The sequence below is a fragment of the Delphinus delphis genome, chromosome 11, assembly GCF_949987515.2.
Source record: "Delphinus delphis chromosome 11, mDelDel1.2, whole genome shotgun sequence".
NCBI classification, from domain to species: Eukaryota; Metazoa; Chordata; class Mammalia; order Artiodactyla; family Delphinidae; genus Delphinus; species Delphinus delphis.
Window position 1 is genome coordinate 80461175 of NC_082693.1, and position 18770 is coordinate 80479944.

Sequence of the window (18770 nt, forward strand, 5' to 3'; positions counted from 1 at the left end):
TATGCAAAAAAAATTTACATTAAAAATGACATTTCTCTCTGAGGCATTTTCATGAAGTAACCAACGAAAGGTGGGCTCCGTGGCTCAGAAGAAAGCAATGTAGTTAAGAGAAAAGCTAGTCTGGCCTTACTGTATAGATAGAAATAGGCACATAGTAGGTAGTAGAATTCCAACAAAGCAAATATTCATCCAATTATTCAATCATTTACCATTTATTGAGCATCTATTGTAAGTCAGTCACTACGAGAAGCACTGGGGATTCACCTTATCTGAGACATGGTCCCTGCATTTAAGGAGCTCACAGACATGTAAACAAATACTTTTGTATAAAATATCTAATAGTAGAGGTATGTGAAGAGTGCTAAGGGGGCACATGGAATAAAGAATTGTTGGAATTAGAGAAGGCTTCACAAAGGTGGTTACCCTTAGCCAAATTCCACACACGTTTACCAGGTAGATTAGATGGGAAGGCATTCCAAGCTGACAGAACAGTACATTATGAATCAAGAATCATGAACTCTAAGAACAATGTTCTTAGGAGTACACGGTATATTTGGGTAGAGGTAAATAAAAAGTTAGAGCCAAATTATCAAGGACCTTGTTGGGCAAGCTAAGGCATTTGGACATTCTGATATAGACAGTGACAAGCCATAAGAGGTTCTTAAACAGTAGAGTGGCATAATCAGGTATATGCTTGAAAAAATTAATTCTGCTAGCTTTGAGAAAAAGCCAAGTCCTGGAGAAGGAGGCCTGGTTGGGAAGCATCAATAATTTAGGGATCTCAGGTCTGCATGATCCCTAATATAGTCTCCCACCCTCTGGCTTTTGTCTTAAAATTTCACTAGTAGAACTTTAGCTTTACAACTTAGTGCCTATTAAAATAAAAAATATTATTTTGGAAAAAAAAGGTATGATAGATAATGCCTACATGCATTAATTGAGCTGGGCTTCAGGATGTAGGATAAAGGAGACAATTTTCCAATTCTTCACTTTCAATCACGTCTCAAATCACACTGAGAGCAAGGGACTAGTGCTGTTCAGGGGAGGTTTCTTGAGATAAGGCAGATGGAGAAAGAGTCTTTCTTGCTCCCAAATCAAGGGATCATTGGACATTGCATTCAGTTTCTATCTCTGCATAATGAATCACAACAAACAATGGCTTACAGCAACATACATCTACCATCTCACAGTTTACATGAATCAGGTGTCTGGGCAAGGCTTAGCTGGGTCCTCTGCACAGGGCCTCACCAGGCTGCAATCCAGGTATTGGCCAGGGCTGCGATCTTATCTGAGGCTCAGGGTGCAGCTGCAGTACTCACAATGATTTACTTCTCCAAAGCCAGCCGTGGAGACAGAGAGAGAGAGTCTGCTGCTTATAAGTTGCTAACCTCTAGACGCCCTCTTAAAGGGATCACCTGATTAGTTCAAGCCCATCAAAGATAAAATCCCTTCTGAGTAACTTAAAATGATCAGTGACCTTAATTTCATCTTTAAAATCGCTTCATCTTTGCCATAAAACATACTGTAACTATGAAAGTGATACCTCATCACCTTTGCCATTGGCAAGTAGCAAGTTACAGGTCCCACACACACTCAAAGGAGGGGCATCACAAAAATGTATGGATACAGGGAGGTGGAGATGAGAACCATGGGGCCATCTTAGAATTCTGCCTATCACAGATGCCAAGAGTCAGGTAGAAGAGTTGAGATCACTACAGCCTAGAACAAGGAAGGCAGGAAAAATCTGGTCTATTAAGTAGGTAGGAAGTTACCTAGGAGAACATCTGGAAAAAGTTCTGCCATGGGCTGGCTCACTATGGCAAGACACATGAGAGAAGTCTGCGTTTAAGGGGCTGGGGCCCACATAGACACACAGGGCACCAGTCAACATAGACAGATGCGGAGAAAAAAGGGGAAAATGTTCTCCCAAAAGTAGACTGTAGAGATAAAGATGGGAATAGAGAAAAAGGTTTAGCAGTTTGGAAACTGTTTTTAACAGGGGGTAGAGAGGGGATTTCTCCATAGCATGACCTGGAAGTACCAAGGCTTTCCCCTCTATTAAAAAAAAGTTACTACCAGCTTTTCTCCTACCGTTTTACTTTTAGCTGCAATGATCATACACATATCACACAAATATAACTGATAGCAAGGAGAGTTTTTCAAGAGATATAAAACTATCAGCAAACTAAAGTAGACAAGAAAATTAGAGAGAAGATATATGCAGCACTGAATTTGAATTACAAAGAAAATTCTAGCTAACAAAGAAGTTATATTTTCACATGAATTAACAGAAGGTAAAGCAAGAGAAGACTGAGTTAATAAAAATTAAATTGTTAAAAAAAGACTTTCAACACAAGAACTTTCTGGAACACTTGCTTTCTTACCTCTGCTGTAATGTTGGATGAATGAGCACTTGTAGAAGTCTGACTCTCCCCAGCAGTGACACAACTTCTAGCTTTCCCTGCCCTTCCACCCCAGGACATATAAAACCGGGGCATAGAATAAACAAAAATTCCAACTCTGCTCATCAGCAGGTTGACCTGCTTGTTCCAAGCAACTTTGTAGATTTAAGATTCTGGTTGCCTGCCTGGACTCTTGCCACCTGGCTGCTCTTTGTTTGCACTGAATTCTCAGAGTCTAGGCTCTACTTACTGCTTAGACTGTAATAACAGCAATACAAATAATAATAATGTCCACATTTATTAAGCATTTCTGAAGCTACATTAATTCCTCTTTGTCTCTCAGAGCCCAACTCTCCCATGGCAAAGCTCTGCAGACCGCCAGATGAGATCAATCTCCCTCTTAGATACTCTCTCAGCACCCTGAACTTTCTCATAATGCAATGTACTGAGTGAATATATTTATTTAATGCTGCCCAAATAAACCAATAGTCTCATTTCAACTACTTTCACTCAGAATAACAAGTTCTCACCTGATTGTATGCACTAACTAAACCACATTACTCCAACAGCTAACTATATATTCTCATATTTTTAAGTATTGGAAAAGTCAATATTTTCTTTCTTTGTCAAGCATCGACTAACCTATATCTGCCTTCTGTGTGATGTGCAATGTGCACAGAAAGGCACTGTTGAAAAGTCATGTGATATTAGATGGGATAGGAAAAAGGTAAGCATAGGAGAGGCATTTCATGAATTATCAAGAACTAAGAATATATTTTATTATTACACAGATATGTTTTTTCTTTTGGCTACCTAAAATCCTGGTCTACTTAAAGCACTGAATTTAACTATCAATAATTCAGATAATTTGTTTAATGCACATTTTTAAGGAAATAAACCTTGAAGATGTAAGTACCCATTATTCTCACTAACTCTTAACCCTTCCTCCATATCAGCCCATCCTGAATCTCAGCTTGGAGCTCAAAGATCATCTCAGCAGCCCAGCTTTGGCCATCATGTTGGCTGGAGGCCAAAGATTTCCTCACCTGCCTGTGTCCAGTGGCTGCTGGAATAACATTATCTCAGCTTCAGGAGGTCTATTTCCATTCCATGTGAGCTAATTAAAAGGAAGGCCTTCGTTTGCCTCTCTGGCAATCCCTGAGCAGCATGAAAGGTCTATACCACCTTCTCCATTCTAATTTTAGTTCTCCTCAAACGTTTCTTCTCCCTTGCAGAAGAGCATCTTATGCTGCTGTGCACTTAAAGCTTTTGTTTTCGCTATTTCTCTCATTTGGAAAGAAACACTTTTCCACTTCACTCTTTTTACATTTCCTCCCTCCCATCAGTTTTCTCCAGAAAAAGGTGATGGTTTGAAACTACTAACAAAACTGGATATAATTAGTTACCCAGGGTAGTTAACTTCCTTAGCAGAGGCCCAAAGGTGCCAGCCCACAAAATTCTTCATCTACACAGAGCTTTCTGGAAACAACCTTCCATAAAGAGGAAGCATGTTTTATTACTGGTGAGTCTCAGCTACTTTTCTCCCAGTAATTCATAACACACCTGTCCATGACAATTTCACTGAGGAACTCAGCACTCATAGGTCATTCACAGTGGTCTAAGGCACTGTTTCTCAATCTTTTGTGACTGATACCCTTTACTTTTGATAAACATAAAATTATCACATAGTTTCCTCCCTCTATGTCTTACCCCACTGAAAAATCACTGTCTTAACTATGCACTCAGCTTACCTACTTGTATATCCAATGGCGTTTCATATCCATAACTAAGCTTCCTCATCATAATACCAAATCCATCCTTCCAAAGGTCAAGAGAGCCACAACTCCTTTGAGTCATACCTTCGGTCACTTTCATTTTCTCATACCCTACATCAAATCCATCCAAAAAATATGTTGGCTCTACCTTTAAAATAGAACCAAATTTCCACCACTTCTTACTACCTCTGTTTTTAAAAAAAACTGTTATTTGAGGGAAGAGAACACTTTGGCAACAATTAGGGGTCCCCAAGAGATTGAAGTACCTTATCACATGGGCTCTCAGTCATTAAAAAGTTTTACACAAGAAGATGCATGGTGGTCAAGAGCCCAGAGCTCCCTGAAGGAGTGATCTTGAATGGAACACCACTCTCAGGGGGCCCTTGGCAGCCAGGGAACAATCTGAGAGGTCTTGGCACTTCAAGGAAAATTGAGACAAAGTATAGGAGAGGTAAACTCAGGTAAAGTTCATCTATATCACAATTTGTTAAATAAATGGAAATATTTATTTAAATAAGATGAACAGAGATCAATGTAGAAATACAGTTCTTTATATCAAATATTTCTTCTAAAAAATGTACTGACTTAACTACAGTATTAAGGTTATTCTGTGTGGGGAGAGGCTAATTCAGCTGCTTACTCCCATGGCTTTAAGACTGTGATTGCTAATAATTATAACTATTCCTGGTTTCATGTGGATCCCACTCTCTGAATCCATCTCCTATCATCCAAGCCCACGTCTTTGGTACCTTGACTCCAGCAATCCTTTGACCTCACTGGAATCTCCAATCCAATTATCCTATGGATTTTTCACGGTAACTTGCTCTCTTGTTGTCCTCTTTCTCCTACTTCCCCATCTTCAATTCTATGGTCAAACATTATTCTCACTGCATTAATATTTCCTAGTCCTTCAATCACTTCAAAATACTCAATGAGCAAAACCACAACCTATGTAAAATTCAACTCTCCCACATGCTCTGCACGTGTGCCCTTCAATCTGAACTAGGCTGCAGAAAAAGACAGAACCACATTGGCTAATCTAACGTTAAGTTCAACCTGAACTTTAAATGGGCCCTTAATGCTGCCAGGCAATCATACCATACCCCATTTGTCCATTCACTCTCTCTTTCTCCTTGAACAACTCCTTTATCCCCTCTTCTCTCTCCTCAACCTCCACATCTCCTCCTCCATCTTCATTCTCAACTGATGTTGCTGCTTTATACTTCATAAAGAACATGTAAACTATCAGAAAAGATCTTCCACAGACTCTCACCACATGAATCCTTTTCCAGCATTTGCACCCATGTTGGAAACATCCTGTGTTTCCAGACCCATCATTCCCCATGCTCCTATCTAAAGACCATCTCTTCTCTTGGTTAAAAGAACCCATCCTCGTTTTCTCCTCTTTCATCTTATTTCTCCTTTTTTTAAAAAAAATTTATTTTATTTTAATTTTTTTTATTTCTCCTATGAAGAGATCCCTTAAAAAGGTAGTTTATATTTGCACTAAGTTCTCTCCTCCCATTCTTTCCTAAATGCATTATGTTGGGCTTTTGCCCCATTAATTCCAACAAAATTGCTCCTGTCAAGGCCAGCAGTGACCTCCACATTGTTAAATCACTAGTCAATTCTAACTTAGTGCTAATCCTACTCAACTTATCAGCTACATTTGACAGAGTTGATCATTCCCTCCTTTTATTTTTTAACATCTTTATTAGAGTATAATTACTTTACAATGGTGTGTTAGTTTCTGCTTTATAACAAAGTGAATCAGCTATACATATACATATACATATATCCCCATATCTCCTCCCTCTTGCATCTCCCTCCCACCGGCCCTACCCCACACCTATAGATGGACACAAAGCACCGAACTGATCTCCCTGTGCTATGCGGCTGCTTCCCACTAGCTATGTATTTTACATTTGGTAGTGTATATGTGTCCATGCCACTCTCTCACGTTTGTCCCAGCTTACTCTTCCCCCTCCCTGTGTCCTCAAGTCCATTCTCTATGTCTGTGTCTCTCTTCCTGTCCTGCCCCTAGGTTCATCAGAACTTTTTTTTTTTTTTTAGATTCCTTATATATGTGTTAGCATACGGAATTTGTTTTCTCTTTCTGACTTACTTCACTCCATATAACAGTGTCTAGGTCCACCCACCTCCATACAAACAACTCAATTTCATTTCTTTATATGGCTGAGTAATATTCCAGTGCATATATGTGACACATCTTCTTCACCCATTCATCTGTTGATGGACATTTAGGTTGCTTCCATGTCCTGGCTATTGTAAATAGAGCTGCAGTGAACATTGTGGTACATGACTCTTTTTGAACTATGGTTTACTCAGGGTATATGCCCAGTAATGAGATTGCTGGGTCGTATGGTAGTTCTATTTTTAGTTTTATAAGGAACCTCCGTACTGTTCTCCATTGTGGCTGTATCAATTTACATTCCCAAAAACAGGGCAAGAGGGTTCCCTTTTCTCAACACCCTCTCCAGAATTTATTGTTTATAGATTTTTTGATGATGGCCATTCTGACTGGTATGAAGTAATACCTCATTGCAGTTTTGATTTGCATTTCTCCAATGATTAGTGGTGTTGAGGATCCTTTCATGTGTTTGTTGGCAATCTGTATATCCTCTTTGGAGAAATGTCTATTTAGGTCTGCTCAATTTTGGATTCAGCTGTTTGTTTTTTTGATGTTGAGCTGCATGAGCTGCTTGTATATTTTGGAGATTACTCCTTTGTTCTTTGCTTCATTTGCAAATATTTTCTCCCATTTTGAGGGTTGTCTTTTCGTCTTGTTTGTGGTTTCCTTTGCTGAGCAAAAGCTTTTAAGTTTCATTAGGTCCCATCTGCTTATTTTTGTTTTTACTTGCATTTCTCTAGGAAGTGGGTCAAAAAGGATCTTGCTGTGATTTATGTCATAGAGTATTCTGCTTATGTTTTCCTCTAAGAGTTTTATAGTGTCTGGCTTTACATTAATGTCTTTAATCCATTTTGAGTTATTTTTGTCTATGGTGTTACAAAGTGTTCTAACTTCATTATTTTACATGTAGTTGTCCCGTTTTCCCAGCACCACTTATTGAAGAGACTGTCTTTTCTCCATTGTATATTCTTGCTCCTTTATCAAAGATAAGGTGACCATATGTGTGTGGGTTTATCTCTGGGCTTTCTATCCTGTTCCATTGATCTATATTTCTGTTTGCATGCCAGTACCATACTGTCTTGATTACTATAGCTTTGTAATGCAGTCTGAAGTCAGGGAGCCTGATTCCTCCAGCTCCGTTTTTTTTTTTTTCTCAAGATTGCTTTGGCTATTTGGGGTCTTTTGTGTTTCCATACAAATTGTGAAATATTTTGTTCTAGTTATGTGAAAAATGCCATTGGTAGTTTGATAGGGATTGCATTGAACCTGTAGATTGCTTTGGGTAGTAGAGTCATTTTCACAGTGTTGATTCTTCCGGTCCGAGAACATGGTATATCTCTCCATCTGTTTGTATCATCTTTTATTTCTTTCTTCAGTGTCTTATAGTTTTCTGCATACAGGTCTTTTGTCCCTTCAGGTAGGTTTCTTCCAAAGCAGTTTATTCTTTTTGTTGCAATTGAAAAGGGGAGTGTTTCCTTAATTTCTCTTTCAGATATTTCATCATTAGTGTATAGGAATACAAGAGAGTTCTGTGCATTAACTTTGTAGCCTGCTACTTTACCAAATTCATTGATTGGCTCTAGTAGTTTTCTGGTAGCATCTTTAGGATTCTCTATGTATAGTATCATGTCATCTGAAAACAGTGACAGCTTTACTTCTTCTTTTCTGATTTGGATTCCTTTTATTTCTTTTTCTTCTCTGATTGCTGTGGCTAAAACTTCCAAAACTATGTTGAATATGAGTGGTGAGAGTGGGCAACCTTGTCTTGTTCCTGATCTTAGTGGAAATGGTTTCAGTTTTTCACCATTGAGAATGATGTTGGCTGTGGGTTTGTCATATATGGCCTTTATTATGTTGAGGTAAGTTCCCTCTATGTCTACTTTCCGGAGGGTTTTAATCATAAATTGGTGTTAAATTTTGTCAAAAGCTTTTTCTGCATCTATTGAGATGATCATATGGTTTTTCTCCTTCAATTTGTTAATATGGTGTATCACATTGATTTATTTGCATATATTGAAGAATCCTTGCTTTCCTGGGATAAACCCCACTTGATCATGGTGTATGATCCTTTTAATGTGCTGTTGGATTCTGTTTGCTAGTATTTTGTTGAGGTTTTTTGCATCTATGTTCAGCAGTGATATTGGCCTGTAGTTTTCTTTCTTTGTGACATCTTTGTCTGGTTTTGGTATCGGGGTGATGGTAGCCTCGTAGAACGTGTTTGGGAGTGTTCATCCACCTGTTATATTTTGGAAGAATCTGAGAAGGATAGGTGTTAGTTCTTCTGTAAATGTTTGATAGAATTCCCCTTGAAGCCATCTGGTCCTGGGCTTTTGTTTGTTGGAAGATTTTTAATCACAGTTTCCATTTCAGTCCTTGTGATTGGTCCCTTTATATTTTCTATTTCTTCTTGGTTCAGTCTCAGATGGTTGTGCTTTTCTAAGAATTTGTCCATTTTTTCCAGGTTGTCCATTTTATTGGCATATAGTTGCTTGTAGTAATCTCTCTTGATCCTTTGTATTTCTGCAGTGTCAGTTGTTACTTCTCCTTTTTCATTTGTAATTCTACTGATTTGAGTCTTCTCCCTTTTTTTCTTGATGAGTCTGACTAATGGTTTATCAATTTTCTTTATCTTCACAAAGAACCAGCTTTTAGTTTTATTGATCTTTGCGTCATTTCCTTCATTTCTTTTTCTTTTATTTCTGATTTGACCTTTATGATTTCTTTCCTTCTGCTAACTTTGGGTTTTTCTGTCCTTCTTTTTCCAATTGCTGTAGGTATAAGGTTAGGTTGTTTGAGAGGTTTCTTGTTTCTTGACATAGGATTGTATTGCTATAAACTTCCCTCTTAGGACTGCTTTTGCTGTATTCCATAAGTTTTGGGCCACTGTGTTTTCATTGTCATTTGTTACTAGGTCTTTTTGATTTCCTCTTTGACTTCTTCAGTTATCTCTCAGTTATTTAGCAGTGTATTGTTTAGCCTCCATGTGTTTGTATTTTTTACAGGTTTTTTTCCAGTAATTGACATCTAGTCTCATAGCGTTGTGGTCAGAAAAGATACTTGGTACGATTTCAATTTTCTTAAAATTACCAAGGCTTGATTTGTGACCCAAATATGATCTACCCTGGAGAATGTTCCATGAGCACTTGAGAAAAATATGTATTCTGTTGTTTTTGGATGGAATGTCCTATAAATATCAATTAAGTCCATCTTGTTTAATGTATCATTAAAGCTTGTATTTCCTTATTTATTTTCATTTTGAATGATCTGTCCATTGGTGAAAGTGGGGTGTTAGGGTCCCCTACTATGACTGTGTTACTGTCAATTTCCCCTTTTATGGCTGTTATCATTTGCCTTATGCATCGAGGTGCTCCAATTTTGGGTGCATAAATATTTACAATTGTTATATCTTCTTCTTGGATTGATCTCTTGATCATTATGTAGTGTCCTTCTTTGCCTCTTGTTATAATCTTTATGTTAAAGTCTATTTTGTCTGATATGAGAATTGCTACTCCAGCTTTCTTTTCATTTCCACTTGCATGGAATATCTTGTTCCATCCCCTCAGTTTTAGTCTGTATGTGTCCCTAGGTCTGAAGTGGGTCTCTTGCAGACAGCGTGTATACGTGTCTTGTTTTGGTATCCATTCATCCAGTCTGTGTCTTCTGGTTGGAGCATTTAATCCATTTACATTTAAGGTAATTATCAATAATGTACGTTCCTATTATCATTTTCTTAACTGTTTTGGGTTTGTTATTGTAGGTCATTTCCTTCTCTTGTGTTTCCTGCCTAGAGAAGTTCATTTAGCATTTGTTGTAATGGTGGTTTGGTGGTGCTGAATTCTCTTAGCTTTTGCTTGTCTGTAAAGGTTTTAATGTCTCCGTCGTATCTGAATGAGATCATTGCTGGGCAGAGTAATCTTAGTTGTAGGTCTTTCCCTTTCATCACTTTAAATATGTCCTGCCACCCCCTTCTGGCTTGCAGAGTTTCTGCTGAAAGATCAGCTGTTAACCTATGGGGATTCCATTGTATGTTATTTGTTAATTTTTCCTTGCTGCTTTTAATATTTTTTCTTTGTATTTAATTTTTGATTGTTTGATTAATGTGTCTTGGTGTGTTTCTCCTTGGATTTATCCTGTATGGGACTTGCTGCGCTTCCTGGACTTGATTGACTGTTTCCTTTCCCATATTAGGGAAGTTTTCAACTCTAATCTCTTCAAATATTTTCTCAGTCCTTTTCTTTTTCTCTTCTTTTTCTGGAACCCCTATAATTCAAATGTTGGTGCATTTAATGTTGTCTCAGAGGTCTCTGAGATTGTTGTCAATTCTTTTCATTCTTTTCTCTTTATTCTGCTCTGCAGTAGTTATTTCCACTATTTTATCTTTCAGGTCATTTATCTGTTCTTCTGTCTGTTATTCTGCTATTGATTCCTTTTAGAGAATTTTTAATTTCATTTATTGTGTTGTTCATCATTGTTTGTTTGCTCTTTAGTTCTTCTAGGCCCTTGTTAAACGTTTCTTGTATTTTCTCGTTTCTATTTCCAAGATTTTGGATCATCTTTACTATCATTATTCTGAATTCTTTTCCAGGTAGACTGCCTATTTCCTCTTCATTTTTTTGGTCTGGTGGTTGTTGCCTTGCTCCTTCATCTGCTGTGTGTTTCTTTGTCTTCTCATTTTGCTTCACTTACTGTGTTTGGGGTCTCCTTTTCGCAGGCTGCAGGTTTGTAGTTCCTATTGTTTTTGGTGTGTGCCCCCAGTGGGTAGGGTTGGTTCAGTGGGTTGTGTAGGCTTCCTGGTAGAGGGTACTGGTGCTTGTGTTCTGGTGGATGAGGCTGGAGCTTGTCTTTCTGGTGGGCAGGACTGCATCTGGTGGTATATTTTTGGGTGTCTGTGAACTTCGTATGATTTTAGGCAGCCTCTCTGCTAATGGGTGGGGTTGAGTTCCTGTCTTGCTAGTTGATTGGCATAGGGTGTCCAGCACTGTAGGTTGCTGGTCGTTGAGTGGATCTGGGTGTTAGTATTGAGATGGAGATCTCTGGGAGAGTTTTTGCCATTTGGTATTATGTGGAGCCAGGAGGTCTCTGGTGGACCAATGTCCTGAACTCGGCTTTCCCACCTCAGAGGCTCAGGACTGTCACCCACCTGGAGCACCAAGACCCTCTCAGCCACATGGCTCAGAAGAAAAGGGAGAAAAAAAATGAAAGAAAGAAAGAAAGAGAGAGAGAGAGAGAGGGAGGGAAGGAGCGAGGGAGGGAGGGAGGAAGGAAGGAAGGGAGAAAGAAAGAAAGAAAGAAAAGAAAAGAAAAGAAAGTCATTAAAAAAATTATTAAAAATAAAAAATTAAAAAAAGAAAGAATAGAGCAACCAAACCAAAAAACAAAGCTACCAATGATAACAGGTGTTAAAAGCTATACAAAAAAAAAAAGAATAAAAACTGGACAGACAGAACCCTAGGACAAAAGGTAAAGCAAAGCTATACAGACAAAATCACACAAAGAAGCATACACATACATTCTCACAAAAGAGAAAAAGGAAAAAATATAAATACATATAAAATAGGGCTTCCCTGGTGGCACAGTGGTTGAGAGTCTGCCTGCCACTGCAGCGGACACGGGTTCATGCCCTGGTCTGGGAAGATTCCACATGCCGCGGAGCGGCTGGGCCCGTGAGCCATGGCCTCTGAGCCTGCGTGTCCAGAGCCTGTGCTCCGCAATGGGAGAGGCCACAACAGTGAGAGGCCCACGTGCCACAAAAGAAATAAATAAATTAAAATAAAATAAAATAAAAAGGAAGAGAGCAACCAAATCAATAAACAAACCTACCAATGATAATAAACTCTAAATACTAAACTAAGATAAACACAAAACTAGAAACAAATTAGACATAGAAAGCAAACCCCAAGTCTACAGTTGCTCCCAAAGTCCACCGCCTCAGTTTTGGGATGATTCATTGTCTATTCAGGTATTCCACAGGTGCAGGGTACATCAAGTTGATTGTGGAGATTTAATCCGCTGCTCCTGAGGCTGCTGGGAGAGATTTCCCTTTCTCTTCTTTGTTCGCACAGCTCCTGGGGTTCAGCTTTGGATTTGGCCTCACCTCTGCATGTATGTCGCCTGAGGGCGTCTGTTCCCCACCCAGACAGGAAGGGGTTAAAGTAGCAGCTGATTAGGGGGCTCTGGTTCAGTGAGGCCAGGGGGAGGGAGGGGTATGGAATGCAGGTCAAGCCTGTGGCAGCAGTGGCCAGTGTGACGTTGCAACAGCCTGAGGCACACCATGTGTTCTCCTGGGAAAGCTGTCCCTGGATCACGAGACCCTGGCAGTGGGGGGCTGCACAGGCTCCCAGGAGGGGAGGTGTGGATAGTGACCTGTGCTTGCACACAGGATTCTTGGTGGCTGCAGCAGCAGCGTTAGCGTTTCATGCCTGTGTCTGATGTCCGTGCTGATAGCCGTGGCTTGTGCCTGTCTCTGGAGCTCGTTTAGGCGGTGCCCTGAATCTCCTCTTCTCACGCACCCCAAAACAATGTTCTCCTGACTCTTACGAAGTTACAACTTTTTCCTGGACCCCCTCCCGCTAGCTGTGGCACACAAGCTCCCTTCAGGCTGTGTTCATGCAGCCAACCCCAGTCCTCTCCCTGGGATCTGACCTCTGAAGCCCGAGCCTCAGCTCCCAGCCCCCACCCGCCCCAGCAGGTGAACAGACAAGCCTCTCAGGCTGGTGAGTGCTGGTCAGCACTGATTCTCTCTGCAGGAATCTCTCCACTTTGCCTTCTTCACCCCTGTTGCTGTTTTCTCCTCCATGGCTCCAAAGATTCCCCCCAACCCACTCCCTGTTTCCACCAGTGAAGGGGCTTCCTAGTGTGTGGAAACTTTTCCGCCTTCACAGCTCCCTCCCACTGGTGCAGGTCTGTGCCTATTCTTTTGTCTCTGTTTTTCCTTTTTTCTTTTGCCCTACCCACGTATGTGGGGAGTTTCTTGCCTTTTGGGAAGTCTGAGGTCTTCTTCCAGGCTTCAGTAGGTGTTCTGTAGGTGTTGATCCACATGTAGATGTATTTTTGATGTATTTGTGGGGAGGAAGGTGATCTCCACGTCTTACTCCTCTGCCACGTTGAATGTCCCTTCCCATTCCCTCCTTCTTAATAACTTACGTCATCTAAATTCATAACACAGCACTCACCAGAAGATGTCCTCCTACCTTGTTCCTTCTCACACTCCTTTGCTGTTGTCGCCTTTTATCACCTCTTTCATCAAGCTCAGGTTTCAGTCGTCTATCTACACTTACTCCATATCATCTATGTAATGATAATGTTCACATTTTTTGTCTTCAGACTGAAACTTCAGCTGCCTACTTGACACAGCTATTCAGATATCTAATAGGTATCTCAAACTTAAAATGAACTCCTGGTAGAAAAGGAGTTCATTCCCACCTAAACTGTTGGTGGGGAATCCAAGTTGGTACAGCCACTATGGAGAACTATATGGAGGTTCCTCAGAAAACAAAAAATAGTTACCATATGATCCAACAATCCCACTCCTGGGCATACATCCAGACAAAACTCTAATTCAAAAAGATACATGCACCCCTATGTTCATAGCAGCACTATTCACAATAGCCAAGACATGCATAAAACCAAAATATTCATCAACAGATGAATGGATAAAGAAGATGTGATACTTATATACAACAGAATACTACTCAGCCATAAAAAAGAACAAAATAATGCCATTTGCAGGAACAGGGATGCAAATAGAGATTATCATACTAAGTGAAGTAAGTCAGAAAGAGAAAGATAAATACCATATGATATCATTTATATGTGGAATCTAAAATATGACACAAATGAACCTATCTATGAAACACAAACAGATTCACGGACATAGAAAACAGACTTGTGACTGCCAAGGTAGAGGGAGTTTGGCAGGGGAAGGGATGGGGTGGGAGGTTAATTTTAGTACATGTAAGCTATTATATATAGAATAGATAAGCAACAAGGTCCTACTGTATACCACAGAGAACTATATTCAATATCCTATGATAAACCATAATGGAAAAGAAAATATAAAAAAAGAATGAATCACTTTGCTATACAGCAGAAATTAACACAACATTGTAAATCAACTATACTTCAATTTTAAAAAATGAACTGGTATTTCTCCCTGTTCACAAAATCTGCTCTTCCCAGGACCTGTCTCATGTTAGATGACAGTAAAAACCATTTTTACAATTGTTTAGGACAAAAATCTTGCAGTTTTCCTTAATTCTTCTCTTTATCTCATGCACTATATCTACTCTATCATGAAATCCTATAGGCTCAATCTTAAAAAATACATAAAACATCCCTCAATTTCTCTCCACCTCCACTGCTTCACCTTTGACCTGAGCTGACTGACTTCCTCTCTCATCTTAATGCAATGCTACAATAACCTCCTACTGGTCTTCCTGCTTTCACACTTATCCTCCTTCTCCAGTCCATTCTCAACACAAGATTTGAAGTAATTTTCATAAAACAGAAGTTACATCAAGTCACTCTACTGAAAGACCTGAAATTACTCCCCATTTCACTCTGAGTAAAAGCCAAAGTTCTTAAAATGGCCTATGTTAGGTCCTACATGACCCATCCCTCTCTTCCTTCTCATCTAAAAACATTCCATATTTCAAAGAATAGTAGTCAGATTTGACTCATCTGCTTAAGCAATAAACTTTAGGGCTTTCCTTGAACTTTTCTTCCTCACCATCACACCTCTGATCAGTTGCCATGACCTGTTGATTACTCTTTCCTTGTATCTCTCAAATCCATTTATATTTTCCATTGCTGCTCCCTACCTCCCTACCTCCAATCTCATCTCAACTCAAATCTATCTGCTACATATTAATACTAAGGTGATGTTTCTAGTTAAATGCTAACCCATTCATATCATCCAAGTCTGTCTACCTCCAAAGGTCTCCCCCTTTACCCATCTTTTTCTGATGATTCTTAAGTGATACTTAGATTACATAATATGTTGCCTAACAAGTAGGAAGCTTTAATTATAATTCAGGCTACTTTTGAAATGGCTCTCTGTTATAATAAATTCATTGGGTCACTTATTCGAAGTGTTTTGCAGCATACAATTCGCTTGTGAGGTGTTATGTATTAGTCTTTGTTCTATTAATACTTGACATTTTTATAAAGATTAATTTTTTGTGCATGCAATCATTTATAAAATGAACAGTAGATTTACCCATTAATTTAGATTATACTTTTAAGTCAAGAAAAAGTCAGCCACCTTGGCATGAGTACAGATGTACAGTAGGCTCTTCTTATCTTAAAACTACTACAGATTTCAAACAAAATAATATTAAAGAAGCAAAAAGAATATTAAGCAATAATGATAATACTAAGTAAGAATATTAATTTCCATAGTTTCCAAAATGCTTCACATAAATAAGCTCATTTATTACTACAACTACCCAAAGAGTAGATATTATTTCCCCTTTTCAGAGGAGCAAATTAAAGATCAGAGAAGTTAAGTGATTTGATGGAAAATATCTAGCAAATCAGTGACAGAACTGACTCAGGAACTTGTTCTCTTTCATTATATACCATGTGCTAATGTCTTTATATTCAGATGCTTAAATACAATATGTAACAAACCATCTAAGTGTAAGATAATGAAATGCTACTTTTTTAAGTAGATAAATGCCCACCTTAAACATTTTATTTTGTGAAATTAAAAGTTTTACTTTTCAATGTAAAACAACTCAGCATTGTCCTTCCACATTATTACTAAATATCAGTCTATTCTAAAATTTTTGATGTAACATGGAGGTGACATATTACATTAAGAAACCATAGTAACATACTATACGAAACCATTTCAACTGTTAAAAGGTTAGATTTTGGTTCTGTTTAAAGGTCAGACCTGAAAATATGATGATGATTACATTTCTCCACACATTTTGGGTGGTGCCATTAAAGTCCTGGCATGAAACCACTATCTTTAATATCTAACCACTGAAAGGCCATTAGTGTATTCAAAAAGAATATTACACCACACTCTGACAAAAATGGTAAGCCTCTACATTGCCACACATGTAGGTGAACGAAAAACACAATGAGATTTATATGAAGATTCCTCTTACGTCCCCTAACTCATAAAGGCTTTGGCTTTAAAAGCTCAAAAATATAGCTGTATAAATGACTACTTTACCTGTATGGCCAGTTCCCTTGTTCTTGACTTCTGTGGTTGCCACAGAAGAGGTGGGTGGACTAACAGGAGGGCTGGAAGTAAAGCTTGTACACCCTGTAGATGTGCTGATTTCAAAATATTCTTGGCTGTGATTCATTCGATGAAAATCCAGAGAAGACACAATAGATGTTCGTTGTTTAGGCTAAAATAAATGAGCATGATGAGAGTATTAATATGATCATGTTCATCTTCAGCCCAATCTCCCCATCAATTTAATCTAAGTGATATTTTTCAGTTAAACTGTCAGTTTTTTATATATAAAATATACTTGTGCTTCACAGAGAGACATTAAATAATCCCTTGATTAGTTAAATAATAAAAAAATGTTTAATGAAAAAATATCATGGCATAGTTGATAAAGTAAGTTAGACTTTTTGTTAGATTTTCCCAGAAGACTGCAAAAATACAGTGCGCAGAATTTCTCTTAATGATCTATTCAGAATGTTGCAATTTTGAGTCACCTTTCATTCAACTAATACTTATTAAGGACTTGGCATTTGCCAGACTCTGAGGATATAGAATCTAATAATAAAAGGGCCCTTACAACACTGAAACATAATTAAGGCAGTTCCATTTTTTTTTATTCTCTATATAGTCCAAGGAATTGGTGGCATTAGATATTGTCCCCAAGTACCATATGCTGGGATTTCATCATTAGAATTAAGTAAAGTTGTATAGCACATTTTCCAGGATCTAAGAATCTACTTGGTATTTGTAGTGGAATTTGATCTTCTTTTTTAAGGATTTAAATTAACCCCCAAATAGCAAGAAAAGTCAATTTAAACACAAAAGGTAAAATCATGGAGTAACAGCAGATATATTCTATACCCTTTATCAGTAATGGATTATTCCCTAGAGCAGTTTTCTGGGTTTTTCCACAATTTTAATTATATTCACTTTTTTTTTCCTGCTTAGCAGAGCTTCAAACATCATCCTTCAGAAAAGCTGCAGTCTCTTTGGCTCTCAGGACTGTGCACATTTCCTAAGAATTAATCCAAGTTTTCTTACTTTTTATTCTTCTTATTCATATTAATGAAATATTAACAATCTCTTGTAATGCTTGATAAGAGATTAACTACAATCGCTTTGTAATAGTTTATTGTACTTTACTTTCCCCAAAGTACAATAAACTTTTGGTTTACTAACACTTTCACTGCCCTAAAATACTTGCTAATTTTATCACTGAATTCCACAATTATTTTCCTGCAGAATATTCAAGTTACCCTGTCTCTTCCAGCTCATGTTTTTTTTTTATAAAGTACACATCACTTAGTCTATAATCTAAAATAGACAATGATATTGAAATGTATTTTACAGAGCTTTTTTTACATAAGGTGTGCAGATTATCATAATATGCTTTATACTTTCACCATTGCATTATTTTTATGGGAGAGGTTGAAAGGCATATATATTGTTACACAAGAGGGTAAGTCATTTATTATTAAGACACATGAACTCAGTAATGAAATTCAAATTAGTACCCACATAGGACTCAGTTGCTTTTGAAGTATGAAAGACTGGGGTTCAATGTCAGACTTGGTTTCTCATGAAATGTCTCTCCTTGGGGGTACTGAATCTCAATTCATATTCAATGTTCTTTCTACTAGACTATATAACAGCAATTAAAAGGCATGGAATATGACACTGGCTGCAATGGAAACACAGGCATGTCCATCATTGTGGTTTTGTTTCATTGTGTTGTGTTTTGCTTTTGTTTCACTTTGTATAAAGGCAACAGACCAAATTTATATAATGTTCCCTCTCATAAACATTACAAGGATCAAGCCAACTGATATGTATGACTCCTTTACTTATGTGTCTTAAATACGTTTCTGAACTTTGACCACCCAACGTTTTAAATGCATGAAAAGCGCAATTTGTTATGCAATCATAAAAGCAAACAAACTATTCTTCTGCATTAATTCATTGTACAAATATTTGCTGAGTGTATACTAAATTGTGGATACCTTGGTAAGCAGTATGATAGGAATAAAATGAGTAAGCCATTGTCCCTCTTCTCCAGGTGATTATAGACTTGAAGTGGGAGGAGGGATGGTGCATGAGGGAAGAGACAAGCAATCCAAGGATTATGTGTCAGTATAGTATAGTAGAGTGATAAGCGTCATGATAAGTGGACACAAAATATAAAAGGTGAAACTCTACTTTATGGAGGGGATTGGGAAAGGCTTCCACAAGCAGGTGATTGATGGCTGAGT

At 38.2% G+C, this 18770-nt stretch overlaps 1 protein-coding gene across 5 annotated transcripts in view; it reads right to left on the minus strand.

Moving 5' to 3' along the window:
- The window catches only part of ANKS1B (ankyrin repeat and sterile alpha motif domain containing 1B), a 1152360-nt gene that overhangs the window by 604879 nt on the left and 528711 nt on the right, over positions 1-18770 (minus strand). For all 5 annotated transcript variants that reach the window (XM_060025438.1, XM_060025440.1, XM_060025439.1 and 2 more), the window contains exon 12: positions 16516-16696. In XM_060025438.1, coding sequence (XP_059881421.1) covers positions 16516-16696 — 181 coding nt within the window. The remainder of the gene's footprint in view (positions 1-16515; positions 16697-18770) is intronic.